Source organism: Schistocerca gregaria, chromosome 5 (genome assembly GCF_023897955.1).
Source record: "Schistocerca gregaria isolate iqSchGreg1 chromosome 5, iqSchGreg1.2, whole genome shotgun sequence".
Classification (NCBI taxonomy): domain Eukaryota; kingdom Metazoa; phylum Arthropoda; class Insecta; order Orthoptera; family Acrididae; genus Schistocerca; species Schistocerca gregaria.
The window spans coordinates 224,461,446-224,474,169 of NC_064924.1; the positions used below are offsets into that span (position 1 = coordinate 224,461,446).

At 37.0% G+C, this 12,724-nt stretch overlaps 1 protein-coding gene across 1 annotated transcript in view; it reads right to left on the reverse strand.

Moving 5' to 3' along the window:
• LOC126272342 (spatacsin) overlaps positions 1-12,724 on the reverse strand; it is a 324,204-nt gene that overhangs the window by 142,546 nt on the left and 168,934 nt on the right. The window contains exon 18 of the mRNA XM_049975137.1: positions 9,547-9,780. Coding sequence (XP_049831094.1) covers positions 9,547-9,780 — 234 coding nt within the window. The remainder of the gene's footprint in view (positions 1-9,546; positions 9,781-12,724) is intronic.

Sequence of the window (12,724 nt, forward strand, 5' to 3'; positions counted from 1 at the left end):
CAGCACTGGCCAAGCTACTGGCAGGGTCTTCCCAGCCAGACAGATCCCAGCACATGAAAAAGACAAAGCGTGTCCCACCTCTTTCCACATCCCTTTCTGTAGTCATTTTCCCCAAAACCCTAGGACACAAGGACAAAATGGATGAAAGGGGAATATCTCACATCTGAAATGGTCATGAAAGCAGAAGAGGTTATGCCAGATAAAATGACTGTAAATGTGTTCTCTGTTGTCCTTGAGCTTGCAACAGTTTGTTCCTGTTCTGAAGTCTGAAATCACATTTCATCCCCATGGGCTCTGATGAAAGGTTCCAGAATCATAACGAGTTGGTTACTTCTTCACAAGCTGAAATCCACCTCAAACAAGTCACGCAGATGGTAATTTCTCCAGCCATTTTCCTTAAAGCCCAGTGGCAGTGAGCTAAGGATGCTGGTAGTAGGCTTTAGTGAAACTGGAAGCTGTTAGTATGGACCTGCACTCTGGCGGCAGCAGTGTGATGGTCTGTATCTGCAAACAGGCAGGCCTATTTAGGATCACTGTTGCCCATTCTGAATGGGGAAGGTCCTAGGAAAGGTGGGCTATACATGAATAGTCACACTTGTAACAGGCTGGGAATCCACACTCAGAAGGTTACTCCTAATTTGTGGACAGAAACCAAGAAACAACAATACGACTATGGCTATTGTAACATGGGCCGTAAGAACTCTTCTACATTTAAGTGGTAACAGACCAGAAAGAAGAACAGCTCTCCTCATCCACGAGCTAGCTAGATTAAATACAGACGTTGCTGCCTTAAGTGAAACCAATGTATCAGCTGAAGGACACATCAATGAGACTAGTTCAGAATACACTATCTACTATAAAGGAAAGGATACAGAAGAATCACACACCCTTGATGAAGGATTTGCAGTAAAAACAAAAACATTGAAACAATACTGATTAACACCTACTGCTGTTAATCAAAGAATTATAATTCTTCGAATTCATCCTCACTGGAGATAGCTTTGTCTCCCTCCTCTCTGGCAATGCTCCCTCTTTATCCAGTGCAGAGGATACAGACAACCAGTTCTACCATAAACTGAGAAACATTCTCTTCAAGGTACTTGCTAATGATAATAACAACTGAAGACTTAAATCCTAAAAAAGGAAGAGATAATCATTTTTGGGAAGACATCATGGGTATCAAGGTGTTGGAATTGGGCTGCTACTTATTTGCCTCTGTCTGAGCATGAATTTTTTTTATCACCAACACACAATTCCACTTACCTAATTGTTATAAGGCTACATGGAAGCACCCATGCTCGAAACAATGACATCTCATTAACTATGTCATCACTCAGCAGTCTGACAAGAAAGACACCCTGATAACCTTGATAACAAAAGCACCTTCAAACACCAGTGCCTGCTTGACCAATCATAACTGCTGGCTAACCATCTGAGAGTCTTCGTCCATCATAAAACATGATCCTACTTCTCAAATCCCTCCAGGAGAAAATTCAACATCAACAGACTGCAGAATGAAACTGTTTGCTCTCTCATGCAAGACACTCTTTTGGATCAACTTACCAATATGACATGTAATGCAACAGATGTCAAGTAGGAATGTACCACTTTACAAAAAGTGATCAAAAAGGCTGCAGAAGAGGTCATTGGCTTTGACACAAAAAAGAAAAATGACTGTTTGATGGCAATAATGAAGTGATTAAGGATGTTATAAGTGCCAAGATTCATCCTTTATGGAAAAGAAAACATGCTTTCAAGGGCTCAAGCAGAAACATCAAACTGAAACAAGAACATCTGGCAGCAACAAAAAGCTAAGAAAATCCAAAGTCTGTCAGACACCAGGGATTTTCAGAGCTTTTGCATTGGAAGAAAAGAAATATATGGGCCTTTTCACTGCTCTTCAGGAACCCTGAAAGCCGTCAACGACATGACCATACTCACTGATGACAAGAAGTCTTGAATTGTTCAAAAGAGCATTTCACCTCATTCTTAAATCATAGGTCTACTGCTGATGACGACTTACTCAAACATGTCTCTCAACATACAACACAACCTTTGATGCAGTCCCACTGACATTTCATGAATTCAACAAGGCTCTAGATAGTATGAGATGGAGAAAGGTAACCGGACCTGACAAAATACCACTACAGATCATTCAAAGTGGTGGCTTCCACATAAAAACCACATTATTCTTCCTGTTTCTTCTAATGTGTGAAGTCCATAAGCTACCTGCTAGCATGCGGAACTACAAAATTGTCACCACCTTTGAAAAAGGTGACTGAAGCATATGTGGTACACCATGGCATATCCTTGATCTCCATGGCTTGTCCAATTTTTGTTAGAATTCTGTTGAATTGCCTCCAGACTCTTTCCAAGAGATTTCACCCCATCAGGGGAACTATTGATATGATCTTTTGTGCACAACAACTGCAGGAAAAGTGTGGGGAACAACATAAGCCTTTACTATTTGTTCTTATATGTCCATCCTTGTGACTGGAAATCCGGGGGACTACGGCTGTTCAATATTGTAAGAATCCTTATGATGTCATTTATTGTACTGCTACCAGTTTTGGCACTTCAGTGTATCATCTTCATGCCTTAGCTGATGCTGAAGGGGTTAACTCCATCCATATACACAGTGCATCAGTGGCCAATATAACTGTTTTATGCAGACTACCTGTAACTGTAAAGTTGTATTTCGAACCAACAGCTGTCAACTATTTGTGTTCTATGGCTTAGAAAAGGCCCAGAGAATCTATGTGGAAGGTTTTAAAACCTTTTGGGTGCCCCAAATACTTTGTATTCTAGTTTGCCCAGATTATATGTCTGGGCAAGTGCTACACCAAAATGAAACATATAACAAATTCATTACTAATGGGCTCAAACAAGGATGTGTCCTCATGCCAACATTGTTTACTCTGTACCTAAAAGCCATGCTTCACGAGACATCATCTGTAAACAATGCATGAGTAGAACTTAAATACAGATTTGATGGAGTGTTATTTAATCAGTCCAGACTGCATTCTAAAAGGTTCATTAGTCTCACTCTGGTAAAAGAACTGCAGTATGCAGACAACAGTGCTTCTCCAGCCCACACACCTGCATACTTGTAACCATCTGTAAACTGTTTCAGAACTGCACGTAAATGGTTTGGCCTGACCATCAACATCCAAAAGACAAAGTCACCCTGCAGCCAGCTCCTGGAACTGTCTTTTGGATTTCAATGTTTCTATTTCTAGCACACCTCTAGATCACTTCCTCCATTTAGGAAGTATATTATCAATTAATTGGACATTGGAAAAGGATGTGGAGAACAGGATTCATGCAGCACATATTGTTTTTTGGATATCTCTTACATCAGGCCGTTCTGAATAAAAATGTGACACTATGCAACAAACAGATGGTGTATCGAGTGGCTATTATTTCTACCTTCCTCCATCATTGTGAAACCTGGATGTCTTGATCTTAAGAAACTAGAATGCCTCAACCAACAGAAGTTAGATACATTATAAATATCAAATGAGATGGTTTTGTATCAAACACTACTGTTCTTGAGAAGGTGAAGATGTACAGTACAGAAGCCACCATTACTGGTCACAAACTCAATTGGATTGAGCATATCCAGCAGAAGAGAAACAACATACTTCCTTGACAAGTTTTGTATAGTGAAATGAGCACAACTACAAGACCCCTAAGTGCTCCTCCGAATTGTTGTGAGGACCAATTTAAGAAGAAACTGAACATTGATCAGAATAATACCATAATCACTGGTGTCTTACATTTTGTGCATGAATGTCAGAGTTAGGGAAAATGAGAAATGTCAAAGATGCAAACTTTGTCAGCCCCAGGCATGCCCCCTGATAAGTAATCTATGTGGCCACATGTTTCATGCCAGGATTCGTCTGCTAAGCCACCAAAAGCATTTCCATACCTGAGCTACTATGCAATAATGTAAATGCAGGGGTGAAATGAAAATGCAGGTACCGGTATCAGCTGATGACTTCCTTAAATGTGTTTGAAAAGACTTTAAGAAGTGAAATAAACTGTAGCTAGTTGTGTTTTGATTATCTCTTGTGTTATAGCAGGGTGTTACTGCAGCATATGTAAGTCGGTCAGGAAATATGGATTGAGGTACTGATTGATTACAAAGACAGTTTAAAGATAATTTTATCAAGGCACAAAAAATTAGTATTATGCTAGAAACACTACTGTAGCCAGCTGAATTATTAAGTTTTAATGAAGCAATGAATATTGCAGTTACTTTATGACTTGTACATTTGAAACAAATGTCTGTTGCTGCATCTGCATGGGTTATTTATTAGTGAGGGCAATGTTTGATTCCACTGTGAGGAAGTACACAGTGAACTTGGCAGCTAATGATTTGAGAGTGTTACAATTTCTTACAGGGCTGTACTGTAGGGGATCAATTTTATTTGGGTTGCTACTTTTCTACGTGTCTTGTTTATTATTGTTCCAAAATTTTTTTCTTGTTCTTCCTTTTTAGCATAGTACATGTGTTTTGCTGTTTTAATAACATAATGTAGCAATACAGGCAGTACTGCAGTTTCAGCTGTTGACTACAGCTAACATTCTGAATTACCTACAGCTAGCTCTTCGTAGCACAAGATTTTTAATCCCATAAGTTATCCACCTGTTATCCTTGCTTCTGTTTAATTTTACTCATATTTGTTTTAGTGGAAAACAAGAACAAGACTAGTGCTGTCTGCTTTTTAAATTTCTCCTTAGTGTTCTCCAGTAATTTCTCTAAAAACTGTGATCAAACAATTGTTCATGACTGCAATGAAATACTTATTTCTATGACTGATTAACACGATTAACATTTGATCATTGTGGCCACCACTGTTGTTGAATCTTCACATAGAATTTTACAGTAGAAATAGTTCAAAGCTGGACATCAATAACTGCCCCCAACCAGTATTATCTTATAGAAAATTAACATTAAGGTCTCAACAAAGAATGAGTCTTTTGTTAATTCTCTGTGATACAAGAGTGAATCAAATATAAACTGGAATTCTTGTTTTATGGACCTTTTTGTAAATGAGAGCAGCGTGTTCTCTGCTCATTGTTTCTTTCATTTAGAGTAATAGTCCTCCCTAGCTAGAACATTGTCGTACCATTTCTTGCAATGTCAGATCGAGAGGTACCCATCACCTGTTGCGCCATGCTTTATAATGAAGTTTCTAACAACAGAGGGAGCCAAACCATCTGAAATTCTGCAAAGACTTGCAGTACAGTTTGGGGACAACAGTCTGGGAAAGACTCAGATGTACTATGGCACAAACAGTTTTTACAAGGACAAGAAATAGTTAAGAATACAACTCACTGGCTTAATCTGAGGACCAACATGACAGACTTTTTAATTTAAAGAAGTTCTTATTAATTTCCTCAGTGAACATCTTACTGTGAATACTGCATCTTTTGGATCAAGGAAAATGTGCACATCGTCAGAAATCCTTGTAAGACACTTTTATTTTTAATTTAGCTTTAGTTCTGTCATGTTCCATAGATCATTTTCCCAATTATTTTATTGATATGATGTGGAACAAGTCAGATTACAAGATATATATATACATAATTGAATAGTGCTGAGATCTTTAGTTCTACACATGCAGCTACATTTAGAGGTAAAATTTTTATTTTATTTCATTTTATTTTACCATTTCTAAAACAGAAACTCGTCCATGGACTAGGAGGAGTTGTCCAAAAGAAACTATCTTAAGCTACATTTTAAAACTTGATCTGCTACTTGGCAGACACTTTATGTTGTTGGGTAAATGATCAAAGATTTTTGTTGCTGAATAATGTACTCCATTTTGAGCAACTGACAGCTTCAATAACAGATAGGAAAGGTCATTTTCCTCTCTAGCATTGTACGTATGAACATCACTGCTCTTTGCGAATTGAGATGTATTATTTGTAACAAATTTCATTTGCAAATATATGTACTCTGATGATGCAGTTAAAATACCTAACTCCTTGAAAAGGTGCCTACATGACGTCCTTGGGTGAACACCAGTAATTATTCTCACTGCTCTCTTTTGTGCAATCAGTACTTTATGTCTTCATGGTGAGTTACCCCCAGAAAACTATTCCATAAGACATTATCGAGTGGAAACATGCAAAGTACATTGGGAGGCTGATCTGTTTATTACCAAGAATAGCTATTATACGAAGAGCGAAATAAGCTGAACTTAATTGTTTGAGAAGCTCAGTAATATGGTTCCTCCAGTTCAAGCTGTCATCACTGTGAACACCCAAAAAATTGCAGAAATCTACTCTGGTAACAGAGCCCTGTTCATATGCTACATCAATTGTCAGCATGACTCTTTTCGGTGTACAGAGCTGGGTATAGCAAGTTTTTTTTCAAAATTACGGGAGAGTCCATTTTCTGAGAACCACTTAATAATTCTTTGAAAGACATCCTTAACAAAATCTTCAGCTGCTTTTTCTGGAATGGGATTTATTACAACACTCGTGTCATCTGCAAAAAGTAATAGTTTCGCTTGCTGAACGTTAAGTGTGAGGTCATTCACATGAATAAGGAACAGCAGAGGACCTAAAATTGAATCTTGTGGGACACTCCCCATTTACTAGAATTTACCACCCTCCCAACATTACTTGTGCTATTCAGCACAACTTTTTGCTTTCTGTTCATTAAGTATTATTCAAACCAGCTGTGTGTGTAGCCTTCAGTTCCATAAAACTGGAGTTTTTCTAAGAGTGTGACACGATCCAACAGTCAAATGCCTTGGAGAGATCACAAAAATACCAACTGGTGATTATTTGTTATTTAGGGCTTATACTATTAGATGGGTAAATGTGTAAATAGCATTCTCAGTCAGGTAACCCTTCCGGAATCCGAACTGTGACATGCTGAGTAAATTATTTTCACTTAAATGTGAGACTACTCTTGAATACATAACTTTTTCGAATATTTTAGAAAATGAAGTCAGCAATGAGATTGGTCTGTAATTATTTAAGTCACTCTTGTCCTCTTTCTTATGAAGAGGTTTGACAACTGTGTATTTCAATATGTCTGAAAAAATTCTCTGTGCCAGCGAAGCATTACATATATCGCTAAGGACTCCACTTATTAAATTAGAACAACACTTCAAAATTCTGTTAGAGACCCCATCAACACCACATGAGCTCTTGGCTTTCAGTATATTTATAATTCCCTTAATTTCAGTGGGGGATGTTGGTGCTATTTCTAAAGGCCTAAAGTCCTGGGGAATGACATTTTTAACATATTTTTTTGCTTCTCCAACTGAACCCTTTAACCATATTTTTGCTGCTACATTCAGAAAGTGATTGTTAACTTATGAATTATCACTCACAACATCGTCATTTAGCTTTATTGCTATGGTATGCTGTGCACTGTCAGGCTGCCCTGTCTCTCGTCCTGTCCATACAGTTTTAATCTTAGAACATCCTCCCTACAATCCAGACTTATCACCCTGTGATTTTCATTTTTTTGGGCCAATAGAGAAAGCAGTCAGAGGACCAGACTGACAATAATGGTGCTGTCAAAGTGTTTGAGTGGAACTGGCTGGTTTCATAGCCATGTTCATTTTATGAAAATGGAATCAACGAGTGCCTATCTGCTGGCAAAAATATGTTTCCTGTTCAGAAGACTATATAGAAAAATAAGGTTGTGTGTAAGAATTTTTCTGAAGCTTAAAGGAACTTATAAAAAATATCTGCTTATATTTTTTCTAGCTGCTTTGCACTTATGATACTTTCCTTTGCTGAAATGTAAACTGTCAGTACTACAAGTTTGCATGTTTCTTGACTCACTACTGTGGTGTGGTATTCAAAAGGTTTTCATCAAAACAACATTCATTAGGCTGAAGGCCTCGCAGTTGACTTGGTTTTTGACTGACTAAACCCCAAATTTACAGTTTCTGGAACATATGATTACTCTGAAAGAATTCGGTCCTGTCCTTCAACAAACAAAAGCTGCGTAATATTTCTTTGAGTCCCAGAAGCATAATAGAACTATTGCCTTTCTCAGTATTGACACATTATTGCTATAGATGTACAACTACACAATACTGACACTACAACTCAACATCAAACAATTCTGCAAACATGGAGGTAATTATGGAATAACTGGTAGTCTTTAACAAATTTTAGTGATATTTTAACAGCTATGAATGAGAATGTGTCCAAGATGTAAAAGAAATCCAAACCAATGCATTATAAGTCCTTTGCAACCTCTAAAAGATGCCACAAAACCATTCAGCACTATGGAGTTAGGTAAGGTTAGTGCTTTTTTTCTAATTACACAAAACAACATGCAAGTTCTTCCTACAACCACTATATTCTCTTCAGATTAGTGATGATGCAGTTACTACTCCAGGTCACTTCAACTGCTCTTACAGATATGTTTTTTTACTCTTGTAACCAGCAGCAGAATTACCTTCATGCCCACTTAGAAGGTACAAGTCTATAAACTTTTTGATGAAATCAGTAAATTAATTTGCAGAATGCCACGAAAGAAGGAGTTTAAGAGTCTAAAAATCAATTATGAAAAGACATTTCAGGATGGAATAACAACAATATTATGAGAATGATAGATTGCTACTCACCTTAAAGAGGTCATCACTAAACAGTGAGTAGCAATCTCTCCTTTTCATAATATAGTTACAATGAAAAGAAAGTTACAAAGTTTAATAGATAGAAATCATTTCCTCTGAGAAAGAATAAATGCACTACACCACGTATCATATAGTCTGTGCAAAATTCTTAACAGATGAGAAGTATTATATCCAGGTAGCTGCCATACACCTATGATTCACAGCCTGTTAAAGAATCTACTATACTATTGTTACAATTAGAAGGAAGTAATAAAGCAACTGAGCAGCAATGGTCAAGCATAAAAAACATAACAACCATAATGCGAAAGATGGAACACAGCGTCAAACAAGCAATATAAAAAAAGTCATACAAAAAAGGAGCACCTACTCACCCACTGCTGAGCCAGGAATAACAACAGCAGAGCCAAAAAATATGTGAACACAGAAAAAACACACTCAATCTCAAGTTCCTTAAATTAGACAACAGAGTGACACAAAACAGAAAACATAAAGAAACAAGGAGTGTGTACAACAAGGAATGTCACTCCAGACCCTGAGAGAGGAAGGAAAGGAAGAGACAGTCAGGAGGGAGACAAAAGTGACAGTGGAATCTTAGTTGTGATTAAAAATTCTGGAGTGTTGGCCAAGACTGGAAGTTCCTCAGACCATTCTCTAAAATGTATAAAAGTAACATACAGTTCAAATACATATTTAATGTGGACCCAAAAAAATTATTATACTTTGACAACCCATATTTGCTTCCAACTGAACTTTCAAATACAATGTCAATCACTTGAAACAAATTAAGCAAAATACTTCAGCTAAAGCTATTTTATATGATTAAGCAATGTGTCTAACAAAACAGATGAACTGTTCCAAATTATTCTCATGGAACAGGTACATTCAACCTTTAATCATAAAATTTAGAGAAATGCTGCCAACTTACCTCATAACAGTTTGCAAAGACTGAAAGAATAGGGTTTCTCAACAAAAGTGAGGAAGACAGAAGTGCTCTTGGTGGATCAGGGCTATTGTGGCACTGAAGAAGCACCAACAACAAATTATCACTGTAATTGTCACTAATTACAGGTGTGCCTTCAGCTGATGTCTGTGAAGCGTACATGTCCTCGCTGGAGCTGCTGCAGGTGTCTGTGCTTGTACTGGGAGCATTGATGGCTTTCTATGAAGAAAAAAAAATCTAGTGTAACATTCAATCAATATGATAATATAGAATCATTAGTGAAATACAAACAATGACAAGTTTTAACAAAACATGTACTATGTACAGTAAATTTTGAGTAGGAATAGCGCATAATCAAGAAGTCACAAACATTGTTTCTGAGCTAGCTTGTGTACACACTATTTCTATTCTCTCTCTCTCTCTCTCTCTCTCTCTCTCTCTCTCTCTCTCACACACACACACACACACACACACACACACACTCAGAGAGAGTGTGCGTATTTCCAGGTGTGTATTTGTGGTGAGGTTACTCCCTCTGTAATTATTAATCATCTAAGTACATCTAAGAGCAACAAAAGCAGAACAATTGCAAGTTATTAAACAGCTGCACCAAGCCTGTTGTGTAATACATGGGTATGCTGAAAAGTAATGCCTCCAAACTTTTTATGTGAAAAATCTTAAAGCCATTTAAGTATACCAAACATTATTAACATTCTACACCTGTATTTCTCATGCCTACATATTTACAGCCCTCTGTTGCTAGAGGGTTCCAAATCAAAGTGCGTAACATGGCCAGTGCTTGAAGAAATAGCATGCTGTAATCAAGTTTCGAAGTCAAAGAGTACGTCCATACAGGGTTCACCTTCTCCTTCAGCATAACAAAGGCAGACACATGCAGGCATTGCGACATCTGCAACAATTTGATGCCCTGGGTCCATTATTATCGACTGTCCTCTATACAGTCCTATCTTGGCCCCATCTCATTTAGATCTGTTTCCAAAACTTAAAGAACACCTTCAAGGACTTCATTTTGATAGTGATGAAGTGGTGCAAGAAGAGGTTGTGGTTCCATCAAAAAAGTCAAACATTTTATGACAGTATCAAAAAACTGGTATATCATTGGGGAAATGGAAATGTGTTTATCGCCAGGGTGATTGTGTTGAGAAATAAATATGTAGAAACAAAGAATAAAAAGTTAGAATTTTAATAAAGTTTGATTTATTGAAATAGTTTCAAGAGTTTCATACAAAAAATTTGGAGGCATTCCTTTTCAGCATGCCCCTGTAAATAAATGTTTGAATTTCATCTGTATCTGTAAATGTCTTCCCATTATTTTGGAATGCTTAAGCAAACCACAATAAAAAAAAATTGTGATATGACATTAGATTAGATTAGTTTTTGTTCCATAGATCCGTGTTGAGGAGATCCATGTGGATGTGGAACATGTCATCTTTTTTTGTTTTTTATTTTTTTAAGCTGAAATAACAATACTAATAGAATAAATAGATACAACACATCATTTGTTTCTATTAAAAAATTTGTCAATGGAGTAGAAGGAGTTGGCTACTAGTAAGTCTTTCAGGCTCCATTTAAACTGATCTCTATTTGTAACTAAATTTTTTATGTTTGCTGGCAAATTATTGAAGATGAGTGTTCCTGAGTAGTGGACCCCTTTTTGAACTAAAGTAAGTGCTTTTAAGTCCTTGTGCAGATCATTTTTGTTCCTGATATTGTATGTATGAACTGAGCTGTTTGTTGGAAAAAGAGATATATTATTTAGGACAAATTTCATTAAGGAGTAAATATACTGAGAGGCAGTAGTTAGTATACCCAGTTCTTTGAAGAGGTTTCTACAAGACATCCATGAGTTTACTTCACAAATAATTATGTATATGTATTACACACCCACGCTTTTGGACTCTGAAAACTTTTGTTTGACTTGAAGAGTTACCCCAAAATATTATACCATATGACGTTATGGAATGAAATTAGGCAAAGTATGCAAGATTTTTCACTTTTATGTCGCCTGTGTCTGCTAACACTCGAAATGCAAATACAGATTTGTTAAGGCGTTTCTGCAGTTCTGTGGTGTGCTCCTCCCAACTGAATTTATTATCAAGTTGTAATCCCAGGAATTTAAGACTGTCAACCTCTTCTATCTGCTCTTCTTCATACTTAATGCATATGCTTGGTGGAAAGCTCTTACAGGTTCTGAATTGTATATAGTGAGTCTTTTCGAAGTCTAATGTCAGTGAGTTGGCTTTAAACCATTTATTAATATCCATGAAAATATCATTAGCAGATCTTTCTAGAACTACACTCGACATATTATTTATTGCAATACTTGTGTCATCTGCAAACAAATCGAACTCTGCTTCTGGCAGTGTAACTGATGAGAGATCATTAATGTACACAAGAAAAAGCAATGGCCCTAAGATGGATCCTTGTGGGACACTACATGTAATTTCTTCCCATTCTGATGATGACTGATGACTTAATTCATTAGTCCCTTGCACTGACACCCTTTGTTTCCTGTTAGTGATGTATGACTTGAACCATTTTGCAGCACTGCCTGTGACACCATAGAATTCTGATTTATTTAAAAGGATGTTGTGGTTTACACAATTGAATGCCTTTGACAAATCACAGAAAATACCTGCTGGGAAGTCCCTAGGGATTCAAACACATCAATCAGAAAGGTTTTATGCCTTCATTCAGTACCCTTCTCTCCAGAAGTACGAGCATTGTTTTGAGTGTAAGTTTTTCATTCTGTTGACTATGATGAATATGTGTAAAGTACAGTGTTGCATTTGTTTTATTGATGATGATGAATGAGAGGAGGACAGGATGAAATGCGATATCAAAGTAACCTAAGTATTTCTCAAGGCTGAGATGCTAATCTGATCAAAAGATCATTGCCAGCAGTATCACATGCTTGCACTTATTTTGGTGATCACTAGCATTGTGCCAGCCTCTCTTCTCCTGTTGCTAGTCAAATAATTGTGAATAAAATATCGTTCCCCTCAAAAGGGTATGACTCAATTAGTGTGTGGGCAAACACAACTGAATATGAGTGCGTTAAAGAGCTTGCAGAGAGACAATAATCCTGAAGTGAATAAGCACTAAAAAAACAGACAAGATAAATGTCAGTAGTTAAAAAAAA